The 23,564-nt window shown below is 43.3% G+C and overlaps 1 protein-coding gene across 7 annotated transcripts; it reads left to right on the top strand.

Moving 5' to 3' along the window:
• Positions 1-14,967: 14,967 nt before the first annotated feature.
• LOC104605022 (Pentatricopeptide repeat (PPR) superfamily protein) lies at positions 14,968-21,965 on the top strand. Of its 7 annotated transcripts, none has more exons than XM_088902771.1 (6): positions 14,968-17,392; positions 19,427-19,608; positions 19,868-20,157; positions 20,262-20,393; positions 20,487-20,658; positions 20,760-21,267. In XM_088902771.1, the coding sequence occupies exon 1, from the start codon at positions 15,329-15,331 to the stop codon at positions 17,306-17,308; it is 1,980 nt and encodes a 659-aa protein (XP_088758897.1). In that variant the 5' UTR covers positions 14,968-15,328; the 3' UTR covers positions 17,309-17,392; positions 19,427-19,608; positions 19,868-20,157; positions 20,262-20,393; positions 20,487-20,658; positions 20,760-21,267. The 7 variants fall into 7 exon arrangements, with proteins under 7 accessions (XP_088758897.1, XP_088758896.1, XP_088758900.1 ...); XM_088902770.1 differs by lacking the exon at positions 19,427-19,608 and adding an exon at positions 21,587-21,965 and having other exon boundaries at positions 14,969-17,392; positions 20,760-20,920; XM_088902774.1 differs by lacking the exon at positions 19,427-19,608 and having other exon boundaries at positions 14,969-17,392; positions 19,868-20,024.
• Positions 21,966-23,564: the final 1,599 nt, after the last annotated feature.

The raw sequence follows: 23,564 nt of genomic DNA, 5'->3' as shown, positions 1-23,564 counted from the left end.
AGCTAGGCCTTCCATCTTACCTGGCCGAATTTCAGATCTGCAAAAAAGAAATAAAGTACAAATTAAATCTAATACTAGTAAAATTTGCAGGAAGGAAAAATAAACTAGAAATTAAAGAACAGAAAGTAATTCTAAAACTAAAGAAAAAATGGTTGGGATTCAAATCCTGAAGTGGCAGTAGTGGTGTTGGCGAACTGCAAGTAAGAACCCTCCTCTTCCTCTACCCTTGAACTTCTCAAGATTAACTTTCCTTATTACCTGGGTGAATTGACCAACCCCTTGTACAAGGTCCCTGGGTCCTTTTTATAGAGAAGGGTGGATATAACTAGAATTAGGGAGAAAGAGGGGGGTGGCAGTTGGGTTTTAGCAAAAATATGGGTGCCTTAGGGTTTAGAATGAAGGGTTAGGATGGTTCTAGGATGATTCTAAGGCCGAGAAGAAAAGGAGAAGGCACCCAATATTATGTAAGGCTAAGATTTAATGGCTCCTAGGGTTAGAATGCTAAAAAGAGAGTGCCCTAGAATGGATGGTGGAGATTAGAAGAGATGGAAGGTGAGGATTTAGCAGTTAGGGTTAGATAGGGTTTGTTAAGGATGAAAAGAATGAGTTAGAAAGAGCCCTAGAGTTTTCTAATACGTGGGTAGTATGCTAATACAGTAGGAGGGGCGCCAGACTAGGTTTAGCAGCTAGGAGGCGGCCTCCTGCTTTCAGTTTTTCACAAAAACACTCCTGCTTTTAGTTTTTCACAAAAACACCCCCTCTTTCAGTTAGATTTCACACCAGTTTCCCAAAATCTGCATTTCAGCCATGAAAATTTCCCAATTTTCCCCAGAATTTGCACATAGACCCTTAAAAGCCACAACATTGCATTTAACTGGGAAAATGGCACATCTTGACTATTATAAGGCCGAAAATACCCCTGAATTGATGCCCTTAAGGCATCAAAATGTAGAGTTATCAAACAACAACAACAAAACCAGAATGTCGGGCATAATCTAAATGTTGAACCGAATTAGAATCAGAAGCCTGCCAACCAAAACTTGAACCAAGTATCGATGAAAGAACAGAACCGAGCCACAACAGCAATTGGGACTAGGTGACCAGCTTGACTGTAGGGTCCCGGAGGAGGTGTCGTAAACGCACACGCCATGCCACGCCACAAGAAGGAGGCCAGCTAGATCGGCACCTTGCTGCTAGCTATCGAGATCCTCACAGCCCCGTGGCCTAAAGACTTCAAGGCCCCCAATATGGAATCCTATGATGGTACAATTGACCCCATCAACCACCTCGATAGTTTCCATGCCCTGATGCAGCTACATGGGGCAAATGACGCAAGGCTTTGCATCGCTTTTCCAACCACCTTCTGAGGCACAGTTCAAATGTGGTACTCGGGATTGTCGGCAGGCTCGATAAGAAGCTAGAACTAGTTCGCCTACCTATTCACCATGCACTTCGTAACGAGTAAGAGGTTCCCAGAATTTGTGACTTGTTTACTAAATGTTGTCCAGTGACCAGATGAAAAGCTCTGGGACTACATCAAAAGATTCAACCTAGAGCGGTTACAAAGTCCTAACATTGACCCAACTGTCCAACTCATCGTAGCAGTCAATGGCATCTGACATCCAGACATGCGCTGGGAGATTGAGTTGAACGCTCCGGCCTCGATGGAGGAGTTCCTTAACCAAGCGGCCAAGTTTATGAAGGTCGAAGAGGCACTCAGATCCCAACTAGAGATGAGTGGCAAGCGGAAGAGGATAGAAGAAGAGTCGGGGAGCAGTAAGCAATGCCGAAAAAGCAAGTCACCAAGGCGCAGTAGGTCTCCTCGGAACCGACGTAAAGCAGCCGGTCTTCGGGACGACGTTCACACCCCCCCGGTCCATAATAGGAATTACACCGCGTTGAATGCAAAAAGGGGGGAGATATTGATGCAGATAAAAATGGCCGAGTATGTCAGATGGCCACCTCTGATGAGAGGTGACCCTGCTAACAAGAATCCCAACATGTATTGCCACTTTCGTCGGGACATTGGCCATGATACAAAGAACTGCCTTAACCTCAAGGATGAGGTGGAGAAGCTGATCCGCCGAGGGTACCTGAAGCAGTTCATTAAGAGGGAAGACAGAGGCTGACCTTTCGGACAACCTAGAGACGTACCGAAGTTGATCAAGGGTCAGGATAGGGACCAACCTCCTAGAAACCATCTGTGGTGTCATTAACATGATCACGAGTGAGTCCATAGGAGCACCATGCATCACCTCAACAAGCAAAATTTAGTTTGGGAGCTCGAGCATGAGGATGAGAACTCGCCAAAGTGCCCCCGTGTGGAGGAGCTAATTTAATTCACCAAGGATGATGCTCGTGGGATCCAGTATCCAAACGATGATGCCCTCGTGGTCAAACTAATGATAAATGACTTCGAGGTAAAGCGAATTCTGCTCAACTCTAGAAGCTCATCCGACATCATCTTTCTGGAGGTATTTGAATGGATGGTGCTTAGAAGGAAGGACCTGTAGTCGACCGATGTCCCCTTGATTGGATTTAGTGGAGAGGTGGTCCGGCCCCTAGGTCGGGTGAGGGTGCTAGTAATGGTGGGCTCAGCGCCAAAATCGGTACGGTTTGATCACAATTTTTTAGTGGTAACAACCCCCTCACCCTATAACGCCATTTTGGGCCGACCTATCTTGTGCACCCTCCGAGCAGTGGCGTTGACCACCATCTGGCGATGAAATTTCTGACCTCTTGTGGAGTAGGAGTGATGTGAGGCAACTAGCTCGAGTCTCGCAAGTGCTACGTGGTCATATTGAAAGACAATGGAAAGCAAGCCGTTGATATCGACTTGGAGCCGCCCCTAGAGAACGGAAACGAAAGAGCTCGCCCCATGGAAGACACCGTCCTAGTACTTGTCTCAGATACTGATCTTGAGAAGACGGTGCATATTGGAACCCACCTCGTCAAATCGTTGCACTCTAACTTGGTAAGTTTCTTAACTAAAAATTTAGATATTTTTGCTTGGTCGGCAACAGAAATGCCCGACATAGACTCCATTGTCATAACTCACAAGTTAAATGTTGACCCTTTAGTCAGACTAGTCCGGCAGAGGAAAAGGAACCTCGCCCAATAACAATGGAAGATAGTAGATGAGGAGGTAGGGAAGCTCCTCGCAGTAGACTTCATTAGAGAGGTCCAATACCTAGTGCTCGTCAAGAAGGCCAATGGCAAGTGGCGCATGTTCATCAACTACATCGACCTCAATAGAGCCTGCCCAAAGGACGACTTCCCACTCCCTAGAATTGATCGCTTAATAGACACGATCTTGGGGTTCAAGCTGTTGAGTTTCATGGATGCATACTCTAGCTACAACCAAATCCCAATGCATCCAGCCAACAAAGAGAAAATCGCCTTTGTAACCGATATGGGCTTGTACTTTTACAAAGTTATGCCCTTTGGTTTAAAAAACACTAGGCAACCTTCCAACATCTTGTAATTAAAATTTTTGTTGATTTGATCGGAAATAAAATTGAAGCTTATGTTGATGATATGGTAGTAAAAACCCAATTTTCAAACTATTTAATTTTTTACTTGAACTGTGTTTTTAACGTTCTAAGTAAGTATTACATGAAACTCAACCCGAATAAGTGCGTCCTCGGGGTTACGTCGGGCAAGTTCCTCGGGTACATAGTGAACCAACATGGCATCGAAGCCAACCCGAACAAAATCTAGGCCGTCTTAGATATGCGACCACCCAAAACAATAAAGGAAGTACAAAGACTAGTCGGTTGGATAGTTGCCTTGAACCGGTTTATGTCTAAGTTGGCTAGGCGGTGCCTTCCATTCTTCAAAGTTGTAAAGAAGAACCAAGACTTTGAGTGGATTGAAGAGTGTTAGCTCGCGTTCAACAAGCTCAAGATGTACCTAAGTTCGCCACCTATGTTAACTAGGCTAGAACTCCTACGAGCTCAAACTCTACCTCTATACGAGTGATGAGGTAGTCATCTCAGTCCTTATTCGAGAAATAGATAAGGTACAGTGACATGTTTATTACGTAAACAAATTTTTGCATGCTGCAGAGACTAAGTATCCAAACATCGAGAAGCTGACCTTCTCATTGGTGCTGGTAGCACATAAATTGCAACCTTATTTTCAAGCCCACACCATTGTGGTCTTGACCAATCGACCCCTTAGGCAAATCCTCCAAAAGCCTAAGGTCTCGGGTAGATTGAAAAAATGGGCAATCGAGCTCAATGAGTACAATATCTAGTTTGAGCCGCACCCAACAATCAAGGCACAGGTCTTGGCTGATTTTGTCGCCGAGTGCACGTTTAGCATGCCTACCCCTAAAGTTTCTAAGCTCATAATCACCTTGGAGGCATAAACCAATGCAACACCCGCCCTGACTTGGGATGAGGAGCCCTGGATCCTCCATGTGGATGGTTCGTCCAACCAACATGGAAGTGGGGCTGGACTGGTCCTCCATGGACCTAGCAAGGTTAAATTGGAGTACGCCCTCCGGTTTGTGTTCCAAGCTTCAAACAATGAAGCTGAGTATGAGGCGTTGATAGTCGGGCTACCAATGGCGAAGGAAGTCAGTGCAAAGCATCTCGTGGTGTGTAGTCGCTCACAATTAGTTATAAACTAGGTGAATGGAGAGTATGAGGCCTGGGAGCCCACCATGTTGGCTTACCTGGCCAAGGTCAATGAGATCCTGCCCAGTTTCAACTCTTGGTATATCCAACAAATACCGAGGATAGAAAACATTGAAGCCGATACACTCTCAAAGTTGGTCAGTGCGACAAACATTACGAGCATAACGGTCTACATCAAAGACCTGCCATGCCCTAGTATAGAAAGGGTGGTAGAAGAGGTCGCTCCAGTTTTGGTTGCAAAGCCGAGCTGGATGGATCTGCTCATTCATTATCTATGCCATGAGACCCTACTTACAGAGTGTAATGTAGCTCAGAGGGTAGAGCGATAGTCTGTTCCCTTTGTAATCATAGGCGAGCAACTGTACCGGAGGTCATTCACACTCCCCTACCTGTGCTGCTTGTACCGAATTGAAGCGAACCAAGTGCTACGCGAGATCCATGAAGGTCTCTGTGGAGGACACCGGGGGGCAGGGCACTCACCCAGAAAGTGCTATGACAAGGCCCACGATGAAGGTTGATGCACTAGAGTTGGTTCAAAAGTGTGATAAATGTCAACAGCACGCTAAGATACCAAACCAGCCCGCCGTTAATAAACTTGAATAAATCTCTATCTAGAATTGCTCGGAGGTTTAGATTGTAGGATTCTTCTCTACCCTCATTGTTTATTGATTGAGCACCCAATATTCCAACTAGCTCATCCATAGCTTGTTCGGTTGTGACTACTACACAGTTGTCTTCTTCATATCCTATTATTCCACACCTCACACATAAGGTCGGTAGTTTCTCATATTGGAACGAATACCACTTCCTAGATCTATCCTCATCAACATTGTAGTTTCCTTTTACTAGAGGCACGCCAACCTTGATCTTAACTCTGATGCTGAAAACCCTATCCTACATTGGCTCTGTATCTTCTTCTTCTTCTTCAAGTTTTTCTTTGAAGTCCCTCACTGGGATCCTGGCTATACTGACTAGATTAGCACCCCATTCCCAAGTCCTTTTTTTCCGGTGGAACTCCAAGAGTCCTGATTGTGATGCCTAGTTATGAAAACTAAATCATCTTGGTGCCTTCCCTAGGAAACCATCGACGTAGTAACAGAGGATAGCCTTTTATGAGCCATGGTTCTTGGTTTAGAAAAGCTTCCATATCCGACTCCTTTTTGAAATAAATCCACAAAACTTCATCACCTAGCCATTCCACTTCGTATTTGTTGTTTGGCCAGAATTTATCTTATGTAAAACTCCATGGGTGTTCATTTGTTTGTCTGCTAGCACTTTTGCAAAAAGACCTTTTGTGCATCTTTTTTCTAACGCTGAGTTTTGACTTCTTTGTGCAGGTAGATTGGCTTCTAGATTTGAAGCCATTCCGTCTATCTGGACTCTGGTAGTAGTTCGTCTTCCAGCTTCGCTTAACTCAGAGGCAAAGGGGAAAAATGGTGCTAAGACCAATACCGACTATCGATTTAGTAGGGTGCAGAAGCAAGTAGATAGTTTAGTGGACTCACTGTGGAAAACAACTTTTGTGGGCCATTAGTGAGATGAAATAACTCTAAAGATGAGTTCGGATATGCTCCTCACAAAGCGCCCTCACAACACATTTAGTCGTGCATTTTGAACATCTCCGTACCTGAAAATATGTATTCATAGATGTTCCCAGTGCATAACTAGAATGTGTTGTGAGGTCAGTGAGATACATTCTATGAGTAGATCTGATCTCTCTAAAGATGAAAATCACAGTATAAGTGCAGAACTGAGATCTGTTCCTCACAAATGGGCACCTCACATGCATATTCATTGTGCATTGGGAACATCTCACGTGAATAATAACTAATAAGTATGGGAAATGTTCTCAATGCATGGTAGGATGTGCATGTGAAGCGCATGTGAGGCACCAGGTGTAAGGAGTAGATCCGATCTCATAAGTGCATGGGTGGAATGGGATGAATATCTATAAAAAAAGAATGAGGTGGAGTTCAAATCTGCTCCCCCAGAACACGCCTCACACCGACCTCACAGCATGTTTTAACCACGCATCAGGAATGTCTTTCGTATTTGCATTTATTATTCAGGAAGATATTCCCAATAGAGAGTGAGATGTGGGTGTGAGGCGTGCTCTATAAGGAGCAAATCCCAATTCAATGGGATGAGTTGATAGCAATCCATTCAACATGTATCTATCATTGTCATTGGTGTTGAACCGTTGATACTTCATACTTCATGTTTGGTTGAGCCTGATTAGAATCCACGAGAAAGAGAAAAAGGGGCTTATGGGCTAGGGGTAAGCATTATTTGTTTAAAACTAAAAAATTGATTTGTGAATTTGGATTTTGGTTTTATCAGTTTGACTATTTCGATTTTTGTTTAATTAAGTTTGGTTATTTCGATTTCAGTTTTTAGAATTAAAAATCCAGTTAACCGAAAAAACCGAATTAACCGAACTTTGCTAAATAACATGTAATATATAATAATATATGGAGAAACATCCAAATTAGTACCCTGTACTTTGGGCCTATTGCCATTTTGGTCCCTGAACTTTAAAATGCGACAACTCAATACCCGAACTTTCAAAACATGCCAATCCATTACTTATCGTTAAATAGGAGAAATGGCATTTGAAAAGACAAAAATGCCCTTCGAGTGTCATCTAATTTTCTTTATTAATCGTCCAAACATTGATAAAAAATGAACAGTCCAAATCCTTTTCTCTTCTATTCAAGAAAGTTGGTGTCACATCTCAGTGGGCATTTTGGTGACCCCAACTTTCTTGAATAGAAGAGGTAAGGATTTGGGACTATTCATTTTTTGTCAACGTTTGGATGATTGACAAAGGGGCGGGGATTACATTCCCCATCCCTGATCCCAACCCCCAAATCACCCCCTGATGTAGCGCGATCTGGTAACTCCTAACTGGTAGGGACCTCACTCCTATCTAGCGACGGATGGCACCTGAAAAGGAGAAGATGAAAGATTCCTGGGGAGCTCCCCCGGCGGGAACACTCCGATGGTTAAGTTAGAACTCGGTGGAGAGCTTAGGGAGTTGAGAAGAAATAAATGCTAAGAGTGAAGATGTGCAATTTTCAATTACCTTTGCCCCTTGGAAATCAGGGCCTTTATATACTGATGCTCTGTCAAATTGGGTGTAACCGCCTCTGATTCTCTGCTACAATCATTATTTGCCAGGCTGATTCGATTGGTGCAGGTATCCGTCGCAGAGTACGGTCCTATCAGTTGAGGGACGTTATGCAGAGCTGGTGTGCACGACGCCGCCTGAAGTTGAGACGTGGGCACAGTCCTCTGGACTGGCAGGTGCTGCGCCGCCAGACAAGAGATGTGGGAGCAGTTTGACAGGCACGGTCTTGTCGAATAAGAAGTTTCCCGAAGACTCCGGGTTGCTCAATAGCGAGCTCCAATAGTGGTTGCCTTGCAGCAAGCCATTCTGCAACGAGCTGTAGTGAGCTATCTTGTGGCAAGCTGTTCATGCTGGGTTTTCAGCAAGCTCACTACGCCAAGTTGTGGCCAAGCTATCATGCTGAGCTGTCATTTACGTTGAGTCATGTCCACGTGTCCCCTGGTTAGGAGGTCGGGTCAAATCACCCTCCATCAATTGCCCCCCACTCCTCGAGCTAAGGGTCTTGCTCTAGCACGGGGAGTTCACGAAATGACGGGTGGATTTGACCCGTAATTCAAACTTGGTTAACCGACCGCATGAAGTATATGCGCGGATGTCAGGCGATTTCTAGATTTTTTGGGCGCCAAAAAATGCACCAAGCTGCCTTCAATTTCGGAAGACGTGTTGTCAGCTTTATTTCAGTCTCGGAAGACGTGCAACCGGTTTTGATTATGAGTCGTTGGATTCGCTTTGATCGAGACCATTGGCTTTCGGGCACAGTGGCTATAAATAGAAGGGCCCCCAGGCCTCATTTTTTTTACGCCAACTTGCCTTGCTTCCGGTTTTTGACGTCGTGCCTTCGCCTTTGCTCGAGCTCTCCTCGTTCATCGCTTTCTCAATGTCTGGGTACCTGTGGGATGGTAACCAGGGCGAGGTCCCCTCGAGCTCGAGGGGAGCTTGGGGTTTACCCGAAGGGCGATCTTTGGAGGCTCGGGAAGCCTCCGGTAACTTGGCTTCCACTTCCCGAGGTCGGGAGCCGGATAGGTTCGGCCCTTCTTCCATGTCTATGGAGAGACTTCAGGCCCTAGTCTTTCATTACAACCTCCCCAGGGATCTTATTTATAGCCTCCCATCCAACAATTATCCTTGGGAACACGATCACGACGAGATCGTGATTTTTGAGGAGTAGCTCGTGGCTGGTCTCCGACCCCCTTTACACCCTCTGATAGTGGAGGTTCTTTCCCACTTCAATGTCACCAAAGACCAACTGCACCCGAACTATGTTCGGAACTTGGTGGGGACTATTTCCTTGTTCTTTGAGTACTGTCTTCCTCTTTCCCTTGATACCTTTGCCACTATCTTGTCAATTAAGAATGCCTCCCCCGGAGCCCCTCCAAAAAGGCGCTCTTATTAGTTTTCCCCCCATCCGGGCTTTAAGCTCCTCCACGAGCTGCCTAACAGGATCCCAGCCTGGAAGCGGGGTTATTTTGTAGTTCGCAACCCCGAGGGGTGGCCCTTTCCGACCCACTGCAGTCCTGGGCGGGGGTAGGCTTCCTCTGTTCGGACTACTTGGTTGAGGACAAGCTCGTGCAGGCTGGCTTGAGCCCCGGTAGGTTACCTTTAGGTTGCCTTTTTTTTTGCGAGTTAGACTATTGCCTTGTGATTCTTGCAGCCAACATGTCTGATGTGGATGCACGTCACCTGTTGTCGAGCAACCAGAAGCGTAGGGCGAAGAGGTCGCGCCCCGACCAAGCGTCCACTTCTGGGGCCGCCGAGTTCGAGGCTGCAGACCCAGCCTTTGTTCCACCGCCGGAGGTCCCACCTGTGCCGTTCGAGGGAGTAGCCACGGGAGGCGGCGAGGAAGAAGAGGTCCCACCCCAGGAGCAGTACCCTCCGGCCACGCGGTCCGGCCCCACCATCTTCCCGCGGTTTCCTACCGAGGGGAGGGATGAAAGCGTCACCAACTTCCTCGTGGCCTTGCGGAGGTGCCGACAGGCGGTCGGTCATGAGGAGATCGCGGACTGGGCCGGGATGCACCCTAGGCAGCAGTTCCACGACCTCCAGGTTGAGTATGGCTCGAAGTCCTACCGTTCGGGGTTCAAGCTTTGCCGATGGCTGGTCCAGAAGAAGTTCTCCAGCCTTAACCTTGAGGGCGTGACAATGAAGGACCTAGCCTCAGAGACGGCAGACACAGTGGAGGAGGAGGAGCCCGACTCCCTGGAGGAGAGCGACGAGGATGTAGAGGTGGTGGGACCTTGAGGCTGGTTGTCTTTTTCTTCTTCTGAATGAATCTTTTGAAGTGGTTTCTCCCGGGCGGCTGAGCCCGGTTCTCTTTCTTTTCTTTTTGCCTTGATGTACTCTTTCGGGCTGTTAGGCCCGGTTTTTTTTTTTTTTTTTTATAAGGACTAGTAATGAAATGTTTCCCTCTTTTTTTTGCTAAGTGTCGTGCGCTTTACTCTTTTGCCGAAGTGACTATTTCACTCGAACTATTAGAGCTAAGTGCCCGAAGTGGGGTTTCTCAACTATCGTTACCCCGAGCTGTCTCCCAGTACTTGGTAGGGGTGATTTTATAACGTAGGCCAAGGTGACCAACATAACGAGCATATGTTCGACCTGTATGCACCTGAGTTACTTAAGTTGAAGTCGGTTGTCCCTAATGGGTCCAACATGTATACCGGGGCGGGCTATGCATCATAGGATTCACCCCCGAGCTGCCTGCGCCTTTGGTATTAATACTTAGCCTATGCCGATGAAGCGGTTTGGTCTTATACGATGCCGAGGTCTTCGTTAGCTCGACATTTTATCCCTTGGGATAGAGGAGTGACTTATGGTCCACTCTCCTAGAGTTCTTCCATGCCATAGAGGTGACTGGGTCTTATAGTGCCAAGGTCTTCATTAGCTCGGCGTATTGGCCCTTAGGCTCGGGGAGCGACTACGGTCCACCCCCTTCTGGAGTTCGCCCATGTCAAAGAGGCGACTGGGTATTATAGTGTCGAGGTCTTCGTTAGCTCGGCGTATTGGCCCTTAGGCTTAGGGAGCGACTACGGTCCACCCCCTTCTGAAGTTCGCCCATGCCGAAGAGGCGACTTGGTCTTATAATGCCGAGGTCTTCGCTAACTCGGCGTATTGGCCCTTAGGCTCCGGGAGCGACTTGTAGTCCACTCAGCTCAGTGATTACAGGTAATATTGCCTTAAGTTGACAATATTCCATGCCCGAGGTACTTGTTTCCCTTCTAGGGTTTCGAGCTCATATGTTCCTTCCCCGAGCTCATATGTTACTCGGTAGGGTCCTTCCCAATTTGGCTTGAGCTTACCAACACCGGGCTCAGGCACCATAACTTTACGAAGAACCAGGTCTCCGACGTGGAGGTTCCGCTTCTTGACCCTGGCGTTATAGTACCAAGCTACTCTCTACTGGTAGGCCGCGGTCCTAATGTATGCGATGTCCCATACCTCGTCAAGTAGGTCAAGGTTGGTGCGTAGCTCGTCTTCGTTTGTTTTGTCGTCATATACTTCTAGACGTAGCGTGGGAACCTCGATCTCGGTTGGGACCCCGTGCACATCGTCGTCGGTGAAGAAGGTCGGGTCTTCTATCTTTGGCCGCTTCGGGGGGTTCTGCTCTTCCCTGCCAATCTCACGGGCTGATATCCGAGCTGCAGCTGAGGTGCAGCCCGCATCGATCGATCCTCCGACGATCACATGAATAGTCCCCCGAACTGGTCTCTCTTCAGGGGGCTGCCTCTTCGGCTGCTCTGTTTGCCTGCTGCTGAACTCGGGAGCATATCTACCTTGCTCCCCCTGTCCCCCTGCTTTATTATTATTATTATTTTGTACAAAATTTCTTAAGTATCCGCGACGGATGAGCTCTTCTATCTCGTCGCGGAGGTTCTTACAACTTTCGGTATTATGACTGTGATCTTTATGAAAACTACAATACAGATTCTTATTTCTTACATTGGGGTCCCCTTTCACTCGGGGTGGCCACTTCACATACGGGGCATCTTTGATCGCCATAAGGATCTCCGCCCGCTTCGCGTTCAGGGGTGTGTAGTCAGTTCTTTCTGTTGGAGGAGCTCGGAAAGGCCGTCCTGGCCTTGCCCCCTGAGCTAGGTCTTTTTTCTTCTTGCTATCACCTTGGATCGAGGACTCACCTTCCCTTTTCCTTTTCTCGAGCACACTTTCATTTTTCTGGTTGATCTCCTCCTCCGTCCCTATGAACTGGTCCGCGAGCTTGAGGAACTCGGTTACAGTCTTGGGCCGATTGACCACCACGTGCCACTTGAACTCTTTGTGCGTGATGCCGCTCTTGGCTGATGTAAGCCGCACTGCGGGGTCCAGGTCGGGTATCTGCAAACAAGCATCATTGAACCGCTTGATGTAACTCCGGATGGGCTCTCCTTCCCTTTGGACTATGCCGGGGAGGCTCTCTTGGGTTTTCGGGCACTGCTTGCTGGTGACGAAATGAGAGGTGAAGACTTGCACGAACTGCGCCCAGCTTTTTATTGACCCAAGCGCAAGGTTCATGTACCATGTGCGAGCTACTCCTTTGAAAGTGGTGGAGAAGGCCACACACATGTAGGACTCACTGGCCCTTGCCAAGTGCATCTGCGACTGGAAGGCGTCGACATGGTCATTTGGATCGAACGATCCGTCATACTTGTCCAAGGGAGAAAGCTTGAAGTTCTTTGGCATAGGGACAACTAGAAGTTCTAGAGATAGGGGGGACGACACTGAGAGGAGCGAAGTGGCTTTCACTTCATCCAAGCTCACCTCTTCCTTATCCTTGAGCTCGGGCAGGTTGTGAGTGGCAGTTCGGCGAGCTCGGCGACGTCTCCGCTGCTTTGTTGGCTCAGCATTAGTACTGCTTGCTTCTGTGTTGCCGAGCTCGATGGGCCCAGGAAGGGGCTTGGATTGTTGCTGATGGCTGTGAACTAAAGGGCCTTGTCTACAGTCCGCGGCCAGGACCTCGAACTGGTTCTCGACGAGCAGGAGCTCGAACTGTGAAGGCCGAGGCGACGCGGGTCTGACTAGCTGAGAGGCCCCCAACCTGACTACAGGTTGCGAGGTGGGGGGAGTAACTTGTCTTTCCCTCTTGTCGTGGGATGAGACCTAACTCCCAAGAGGGTTCTGAGTTCAGGAGGTCTCTCCTCGGCGGGGAGACACTCGCTACAACGGCGGGGTTGGGCCTACTACGTAGCGGGGTGTCGAGGTGGAACTTGCTGTTGATGCTGAGGCAGCGGTGGGAACTGCTGCTGGTACTGCTATTGGTAGACGTGGTGGAGCATTTGCTGCTGGTTCAGCTGGAACTGGTGGACCTGCTGCATTTGAGCCTGCATAGTTCGCACGTAGTGTACCAAGTTTTCTAGCTGGTTCTATCCGACCACCGGGAGAACTGACGGTTCTGCAAAGGTCACCTCCACTGGCGAAGGGAGTGGAGCATTTACTGGTGCCATGACCAGAGGCGCGCTCAGGGTAGGGATTCCATCCGCGGAGAGGGGTATAGTGAACTGGCCAATGCAGACGGTATGGAGCTGAGGTCGTTCCCCGGAGGTGTTTTGGTTGGCACTTTGTCCGGCGTTGTTGGAGGAAGCCATTGAAGTCTTACTAAAAGTTGCAGTGTTTGGTGTAGGAAGGCCTTTTGAAGCGATTCCCACAGACGGCGCCAAATGATGTAGCGAGATCTAGTCACTCCTAGCTGGCAGGGACCTCGCTCCTAGCTGACGACAGACGACACCTGAGAAGGAGAAGATGAAGGATTCACGAGGAGCTCGCCCGGTGGGAACACTCCGATGGTTAAGTTAGAACTCGGTAGAGAGCTTAGGGAGTTGCGAAGAAATAAATGCTAAGAGTGAAGATGCGCAATTTTGACTACCTTTGCCCCTTGGAAATCGGGGCCTTTATATACTGATGCTCTGTCAAATCGGGTGTAACCGCCTCTGATTCTTTGATACAACCGTTATTCGCCAGGCTGTCATGCACGATGCCGCCTGGCGTTGAGATGTGGGCGCAGTCCTCTGGACTGGCAGGTGCTGCGCCGCCAGACAAGAGATGTGGGAGCAGTCTGACAGGCACGGTCTTGTCGAATAAGAAGTTTCCCGAAGACTCCGGGTTGCTCAATAGCGAGCTCCTTCGTAGCGAGCTCCTTTGTAGCGAGCTCCAATAGCGGTTGCCTTGCAGCAAGCCGTTCTGCACCGAGCTGTAGCGAGTTGTCTTGTGGCGAGCTGTTCATGTTGGGTTTTCAGCGAGCTCCCTCCCTACGCCGAGTTGTGGCCAAGCTGTCATGCTGAGCTGCCATTTACGTCGAGTCATGTCCACGTGTCCCCTGGTTAGGAGGTCGGGTCAAATAACCCTCCATCACCCCCCATCCCTGTCCCCGATCCCCAGCGGGGAAAGGAATGACCCTCCATCCCCGACCTCGACGGGATGAATTCCCCGTCGGAGACCCAAATCCCCAACGAGATATGTATTTACACATCCTAGATCATACTGTGAGAGAAAGACTGAGAGTCTGAGACAAAGAGGCTGAGATTGAGAGAGAGAGAAAGAGAGAGAGAGAGAAAGAGAGAGAGAGAGAGAGAGCAAACCATTGCGAGAGTTGAGGTCGGCGACGAGAGAGAGAGTCTGACGGGTGACGACGATGGCAGTCAACAAGACGACGACGATAGACAAAGGTTGAAGGAAGATTAAAGAACTGAAACTCTTCTTTAAGTATCTCTTCTCTGCCCTCTGTCGAGACTCGAGTATCTCTGTCCTCTGTCCGATGTCCGACGGGCGAGTGGCGACAACGATGACGGTCGGCGAATCAATGACGAAGACAAAGGAAGACAAAGCTAGGGTTCAGAGAAAGTGTTCTCTCTTCTCTCTGTCAAAGACTCAAAGTTGAAGTGTTTTGTGTTTTACTGTCGAGGGTTTTGTGTTTTACTTTTAATCTTTTGAAGAAAACGAATAATAATTATTATAATTATATAATATTATATTATATCATATTATATATACTAAATTTATATATTAATCGGAGCTGAGTTGGGGCGGGGATTGCATTCCCCATCCCCGACCCTGATCGAGGATTCAGAGATCACCCTATCCCCGACCCCGACCCCGACCCCAACCCCGACCCCGACCCCAATCCCACCAAAGTACCCCATACCCGACCCCGTCGGGTCGGGGAGCCCGGGTAGCCGTTGGGGACGGGGAAAATTGCCACCTCTAAAAATAAGCAAAAACCTAATAGAAAATTTCGATTTATTCGATTCATTTTAACCGAATAAACTCCGGCTGATATAAAAGCGTTTACGGTGATCACTTCCGAACGGACCCTCGTGAAGATTGTGTAAAAGATTTACAGTTGATAACTTGATACTGCTACCGATACACCGCCCTGCTACCGTATAATGCAATCTCCTTTATCACCAGCTTCCTCTTCGCAAGTAATGAAATCAATGATATAGCGAAGTATCTTCTGAAATAAAATGTTCGTATTTTAGGGTTTCGTATTCTAAATTTAGGGTTCACTCTGTTATGTAAGTCGAATACCAGAGGTTTTCTTTTTTGACTCTTTTTTGAATGCGAGCACCTGATGATTCATCTGAAAGGGGGGCGCGCATTGCTTCTAAAGTACCGAAAACATCCGATTCCTTTTGTTCTCGACACCACCCCAAGTCTTAAAAAAGAACTTGAACCCAACGAAACTGCTCTGAAGGAACCCCATGTTGTGAAGCGATTGAAGCAAGAGAGAGACATCACAGTGGCTATGGAGTACTTCAAGTACGTGACCAATTCGAAAGGTTTCAGACATACCTATCTAACGTATCAAATCATGATCGAGAAGCTCGGGGAGGAGCGTCAAATTGATGGCATTCAGTACCTCTTACAGCAAATGAAATTAGAAGGAATTAGCTGCTCGGAAGAATTATTTATCAACGTCATAAATTCTTATAGGCGAGCTGGGGCTGCCGATCAGGCTTTGAAGACATTCTACCGGATGCAGGATTTTGATTGTAAACCTACAGTCAAGATTTACAATCATCTCTTGGATGCATTGCTTAATGAGAGCAGGTTTCAGGTGATCAGCCCGATCTATAATAATATGAAGAAAGATGGTATTGAGCCTAACATTTTCACATACAACATTCTTATGAAGGCGTTGTGCAAAAATAATCGAGTGGATGGCGCTTGCAGACTGCTCGTAGAGATGTCGAAGAAGGGGTGTTCTCCTGATTCAGTAAGCTACACTACCATAGTATCCGCTCTATGTAGGCTCGGTAGGCTGGAGGAAGCAAAGGAGCTTGCAATTCAATTCACTCCCTTTGTCCCTGTCTATAATGCTTTGATAAATGGGTTTTGCAGAGAATCCAAAATCAAAGATGCATTCCTCTTGGTAGATGAAATGGTGAATCGGGGAATTGGCCCTAATGTAATTACATACACAACTATCATCAATGCACTTTGTGAGGTTGGGAATGTTGAGCTGTCTCTTGTTGTTTTGGCCCAAATGTTGGTGAGAGGGTGTACTCCTAATATTCATACTTTTACTTCCTTGATAAAGGGTTTCTTCCAAAAAGGAAGAGTATGTGAAGCTGTCAAAGTATGGGATTGGATGGTTGGAAATGATTGTTGCCCTAACATTGTTGCATACAATACATTGATACACGGTCTCTGTTCTAGGGGGGATGTCAATAGGGCTATATCCATTTTTTTCCAAATGGAGGAAAAGAGATGCCCACCAAATGTCAAAACCTATACTATACTACTTAATAGCTTTGCAAAAGGTGGAGATATAGAGGGTGTGGCAGAGATATGGAACAGGATGATAAACCGTGGTTGCCACCCTAACGTTGTGGCATATACTTGCATGGTGGACGCCCTTTGCAGGAATTCAATGTATAACCAAGCCCAGTGCCTTATTGAGAATATGGATTTGGAAAATTGCTGGCCAAACACAATAACATTTAATGCATTTATCAAAGGTTTATGTCGAGATGGAAGAGCAGGTTGGGCAATATATATGCTTGATGAAATGGAAAAGCGAGGGTGTCTTCCTAATGTCACAACCTATAATGAGCTGCTGGATGGTCTCTGCAGAGAAGGAAACATCGGAGAAGCCTCTCTGCTTGTGAAGAAGATGTCTGAAAAGGGAATTGAATTCAATCTTGTGACTTACAACACAATTATGCGTGGCCTTTCTTCTGTTGGTCTGGTGGCAGAGGTTTTGCAGTACTTAGGAAGGATGGTAGTTAAGGGAATTAAGCCCGACTTGATCACATTTAACACAATTATCCATGGCTACTGTAAGGAAGGTGAGGTCAAGACTGCCATCCAACTTATGGATAGAATGAGTTCAGAAGGGTGCTCTCCAGACTTGTTAACATACAGTTTTCTGATATATGGCCTTTGCAAATGGTTTAGCTTAGAAGAAGCCATGGTTTTTCTTTTTAAGATGCTTAATGAAGGCCTTTCCCCAAATGCAGCCATATGGAATATCTTGGTGCGGTGTTTTTTCAGCAAGATGGGTCCTCCAGGGTCAATTCAGTTGCTGAATACCTTGGCAAATGGATAGGATTTCAGTGCTTTCAGATTTCCTTGTGAAGATTGAGATTACCCAAGAATCTGTCTCCTGGTTTGATGATCAATAATAAAGAAGGTAAGCAGCTAAGAATATCTAGTAAATAGTTTTAGAATTTTAAGTTGGAGGGTCTCATCTCTGATCTAGGTCTACAATCTTGAAAGCAACTGATTTATGCTAGCTTCTCAAATTTCAAATATTGGCACAATATGAAATTCTGTCAGCAATATGGCCATAACTACCATAGGTGACATCTCATTCAGATAGACCCGGAGATCAACAAACACTTTGGTGATAGTTTTACTAGGTAAGGATGGAGAGGGTTAATTTGGATTGGTGAAGCAGTGCTCCTGCTAGACCTCACCCAAAATAGAGCTCCTAAAATTTCAAATATTGGCACAATAAATTCTGTCAGCAATATGGCCATAACTACCATAGGTGACATCTCATTCAGATAGACCTGGAGGTCAACAAATACTTGTGGGATAGTTTGACTAGGTAAGGATGGAAAGGGCTAATTTGTCTTGGTAACTTTTTATCTTCATATTTTTGGGTTAAAAAAGTTTCTCTTATTGAATCAGAAAAAAAGAGAACATTTATTAAATGACATTAGATTTGCAAGAGTTTGCCTTGTTGGTGAGATAGCCTATCCAGTGCCATCAAAAATCAAAGCAATGCACAAGTTTTCCACCTAAAACTTAGGCTGCAAGAAAAGTACTGGGCTCGAAACTTCCATTTTTTTTTGATAAGTAAAAGGAAAATTTTATTAAAGAAACATTCACAACATCTAAAAACTCTCTAATAAGATTCTTAAACCAAATAATATGGAACTCCAATGGGAAGACAGCTATCTAGTGACACAAGGATAATATGGTTTCCACATAACCATGATATGGCTAACCAAATAATATGGAATCAGTTAACTTTTCTCAAAAAAAAAGAAAGATATGGCTAACCAGTTGAAGGATACCAACAGTACCAAACATGCTAATAATAATGCAAATTTCTATGAGCTTCTTAAGGATTTTTATGCCTTTCTCCAAGGATCTTGGAACAGGCTGGATACCCCTGCACCATCCAGGTAGACAGTGGCTTGCAAATTCCAGCAAAATGCTACTATATTTCTAGGTTAAGAGGCTGAGGATCCAACTGGGCCAGGGTTATTGATTGGGCTGTCATGAAAATTCACTTCGACTTCTTGATTAGGTCTCAGTATTACATGGATCCAAGTCAGTATTTCTTGATGGAAATTCTCCAAAATGTCTCTTGCAACACTATTACACTGAATCCCCAATGTCAGATAGGAGATGATCCTGTTAAGGAGAGGAGGCTGATTTACCTTTGAAAGTGTGGATATTCCTTTACTCCCTATCATCATCATCCAAGCCTTATCCCAACTATATGGTGATGGCTACATAAATCCTGTTTCACCATTCTGTTTTATTTAATGCCATATCCATTGTTAAATTTATGGGTGCTTAAATCATTTCTCACTGCTTTTACCCATGTCCTTTTTGGCCTACTCCTAGCCCTTCTAGCCCCTTTAACTTATAACAAATCACCTCTTCTTATGGGTGCTATTGATGGTCTTCTATGCACATGACCAAACCATCTTAGTTTACTTTCTCTCATTTTATCACCTATTGGAGCTACTTCTTAGGTTCCCTCAGATGATTTCAGTACTAATCCTATGCTTCTAGTTTTTCCACTCATTCATCTCAACATATGCAATTCTGCCACAATCCTTACAACTGTTTTATAGAATTTTTCTTTCAATATAAGTGGCATTTACCTATCACATTGAAATCCGGATTCACTCCTCCATATGACCCATCTTGCTCTAATTCTTTGTGCAACAATAACATCCTCTTCAATCTCTCCCTTGTTATGAATTATCAAACTAAGGTATTGGAAACGGTCACATTATGTTATCTCTTGGTTTCCAATCCTAATTGTATCGTGATTTGCACTCTTATTATCACTATATACATATCATATATTCTGTTCTAGTCCTACTTATTTTAAAACCTCTTGTTTCTAAGGTATTTGTCTATAAGCTTAATTTTGTATTCAATCCTTCATTAATTTCATCAATTAAAACAATGTTATCAGCAAACAACATGCGCCATGGGACCTTCTCCTCAATATTCTTAGACAATTCATCTATGATCAATGCAAATGAATAAGGGCTAAGTGCTGAAACATGGTGAAGCATGGGGACAACTTTGCTCTGCATGACCAGCATGTAGGCCATTCACATGTTAATTCAATGGAAGGAAGGGAAATGTTTCCTGGTAAGAATCTGAAAGGAACACTTTACAAAGAGTGCCCTTGAAGTTTATAGGTAGGCTGATGCAAAATGAATGATGAGATAACTTGGAACATGGTAGAAGAAATTGATTATATAATGTCATTTGCCATGTCTAAATGGTTTTTAAAATATTAATTATTAATAAATTTACAGTAATTAGAAAATATTCTACACTTCCAGCTCCTGTTGTAAGCAACCAAAATTCTGGTGCTTATTTTTTTGATCCTGGTGTTCTCTGACAGTTGGAAAGTCTTCTGGCAATAGTACAAGGGGTATGGTCAGATAATCCTGCTTTGCAATTGGCAGCAACTACTCAATTCAGGAAACTTCTATCAATTGGCAAGTTTGACATTCTGTGCACTGGGATGGTTTTTTCACTGGTCTTTCCCTGGTTTCCTGGTAATTAGTTCTGCTGGGTTTTGGTTTACATACTTGTGCAGAGTGCAGCCCTCCCATTGAGGAGGTAATCAAGGCAGGTTTTGTACCTTGGTTTTTTGAATTTCTTGAAAGGCATGATCTGCCTCAACTGCAAGTATGGACCATTTATAACCATCTCTCTCTTCTTTCAATTATATACTGTATGCAAAGGATCCATTCTGTAATTTTCATTAGGTTTAATGAAACCTTTGTGTGCAGTTTGAGGCTGCATGGGCTTTGACTAATATTGCATCTGGGGTATCAGAACATACACGTATTGTCATTGGCCATGGTGCTGTCCCTAAATTTGTGCAACTTCTTTCTTCATGAAGTGGTGATGTCCGAGAACAGGTTAGTTCAAGTTTCCTTTACTTTGTCATTTTTTTGGTCCTTGGAGAAGTGGTCTCATTCTCTCTCTCCCTCTTTGGCTATGTGGGCCTTCAGTAATGTAGCTGGTGACTCACCAACCTGTAGGGATCTTGTCCTTGGTCATGGTGCCCTCATGCCATTACTGGCTCAGTTAAATGAACGGTCAATCTATGCTACGGAATGCTGCCTGGACCTTATCGAATTTCTGTGATTCTGTCATTGGAGACCACCAACACCATTTGACCAGGTGAGACATCTATGGAGTTATGTTAATTTGGTAGGATTACTTTTGAAGAGGATGTTAGATTCTTAGACGTGTTAATTTACTATCGTGTTGTCTTTTATCAGGTGAAGCCTGCACTGCCAGCCCTTCAGTGCCTTATCCACTCAAGTTATGAAGTTCCAAGAGATGCATGCTGGGCTTTGTCTTATCTTTCTGATGGCACAAATGACAAAATTCAGGCTGTGTTTGAGGCAAGAGTCTGTCAACGACTTGTGGAGCTTCTCCTGTAAGATTCTATTGAAGAACTTCTCAACCTTGGGGTTTACTTAAAAAGAAACTTCTTGTAACAGATATATAGTTGCTGTTACTGGAACCTTTTGGTTAAGTGTAGTGAGGATTTTTGTAACTACTATTTTTTCCCCAAGAGCTGGCTTTGTTTATCTTCTCTATATTGTATTCTTGGTCATGGATGGAAATAGTAAAACTACCATTACCAACTTCTTTTTATTTTTTTAACAGACACCACCTACTGTTCTTGTGCCTGCTCTTTGGACAGTTGGAAACATTGTCACAGGAGATGATGCCCAAACTCGTTTATTTATCTCGTTGCCTTGTTAGTTTGTTCTCATTTGAGCACTTATCATTTCTTGACATGTGACTCTAAATACTCCATCTTGGGAAATTTGGTGGTTCTAGTCATTCCGTGGTATGTGAGTCTCCATGGCTTTTTATGGGAGTATTGTTTGAAAAGGGAATTCTCAGTTGGTGATTTCTTGGGCAGGCAGTAGGTTTGGTAGTCCTTGTAGATTGCTGCATTTTATTAGGGGACTTGACAAAGTGCATCTAGAGCAGATTTACTTGGGATTATTTGCTACTAAAGGTGTTTATTCTATGTTGTATGCTTTTGGCCTTCTAGGCTTTTGATTTGCGCTTTCTGTCCCCCCACTTCCAGGTTGCTTAAAGAAAGAAAGGGATTGGTAGTACAAAACTGAATATAATCAATGTTGGCAAAAGAAAAAGGCTGACTCTCTTTGTATCATTGCTATGCGAGTATTGTTGTGGAAGGGTATTCTCAGTACAGTTTGTCATTGCTTGGTCAGGCAGCAGGCTTTGGTGGTCCTTGGAGATTGCTGCATATATCATGGGGGTTCATGAAATTGGCATCTAGCGCAGACCATTTTGGGGTTATTTACTAATGTTGTTTCTTTCTTGTATTCTTTTGGCCTCTTAGGCTCTTGGTTCATGGGTTTCTACACCATTGGCTTTGTGTTTTCTACTAGCGGGGACCCGTGCGATGCATAGACTTTGGTGAGGAGAAGTGAAATAATGGAAATACATAATAGTAAACACTTTTTTTTTTCTATTTTTCATTGTAACACTATGAACTAATATCATTATAGGCAAGGATTATAATGTTTAAATTATATAATTCATAATTTATATAAAAAAACAAATGTATTTTAAATACAATATGAACCATTAACTTCTTTGAAGATTATTGATAATTAGTACATATTTTCAAAAAGTAATTTTAATGGTTATATTTTTTAATTTTTGGTAATTTATCATATTTATTGGAAATCATGTTAATCCATTTTTGATGAATTCTTGGATAATTTTTGGTAATTATGACAAAATTATTGGTACTTTATTTATGGTTATCTTCTTGGCTAATTTATGTTCATTAAATATAATTTTCTGCTATTTATAGCTTAAATTATATTTAAATATAACCACTTTTAATTAAAATTTAATTATATTACTTACAGTTTAAAATATAATTTAAATTATAACTTACATTAACTAACAATTTAAAAAACTGTTAATTAATGAATTAATAAAAATATTAATATTTTTTAATAAATACAGCATTTTAATAAATACCGTTAATTAATAAATATGGCAATTAATAATACTGCAATTATTGAAAAACTATAAAATATGGTTAATTATTAATACTGTAATTATTAAAAATACTGTTAATAAAAATAAATTATTTTTAATAAATAATATTAATTAATTAATTAAAATACTATAATTATTTAAAGTACTATATTAATTAAAAAACTGTTAATTAATAAATTTGGTATTTCAATAAATACTTTTAATTATTAATAATACTGCAATTATTATAAATACTGTATTAATTAAAAGTACAATTAATATTGTTAATGAATGAAATAATGTAATTATTTAATTATTGTTAATTAATAAATACTGTAATTGTTAATACTGTTTTTGAATAAATTATAGTTTACATTATATTAATTAATAAATACATTATCTAATACTATTTTTTGAATAAATACTGATAATTATTTAAAAATATTATAATTATTAAAAATATTGTTTATTAATAAATACGGTTAATACTGTTAATTAATAAAACATTGTTAACTATTAAAAATATTGTATTTATTATTAATACTTTAAATTTTAAAATATAGTAATTATTATTACTACTCCCAAATCTCTCTCTCTCTCTTCAATGTCTTTTTGAAATGTATTAATAACTTACATTAAAATAAAAGGCATTGGAAAACCCAAAGGTCTCTCTCAGTAATAGTGTGTAGCTTTGCTAATCTAATCAAGATAAGCAATGACTACTTTTTTATATTTTTAAAACAAAAGAAAATAGAAAAAATGCAAAAAATTGAAAAAATAGATAAATAGCTTCTCTCAAAAAGTAATTTTAATGGTTATATTTTTATTTTTGGTAATTTATCATATTTATTGGAAAACATGTTAATCTTTTTTTGGTTATTTTCTTCTATGATTTGTGCATTAAATGTAATTTTTTGCTATTTATAGCTTAAATTATATTTAAATAAATAATTTAAATATAATTACTTTCAATTACTATGTAAAAATTTATCTAAAAATACTGTTAATTAATAAATACATTATTATTAATAAATATAGCTTAAATT

The sequence above is a fragment of the Nelumbo nucifera genome, chromosome 4 (genome assembly GCF_055504915.1).
Source record: "Nelumbo nucifera cultivar China Antique chromosome 4, China Antique-T2T, whole genome shotgun sequence".
Taxonomy (NCBI): domain Eukaryota; kingdom Viridiplantae; phylum Streptophyta; class Magnoliopsida; order Proteales; family Nelumbonaceae; genus Nelumbo; species Nelumbo nucifera.
The sequence above is the reverse complement of the archived record's forward strand: the minus strand, read 5'-3'. Positions and strand labels throughout refer to the sequence as shown.

What these genes read in the sequence shown, in the direction of transcription:
- LOC104605022 (XM_088902770.1), top strand. Translation starts at nt 15,329, where the DNA reads ATGATTCATCTGAAAGGGGGGCGCGCATTGCTTCTAAAGTACCGAAAA.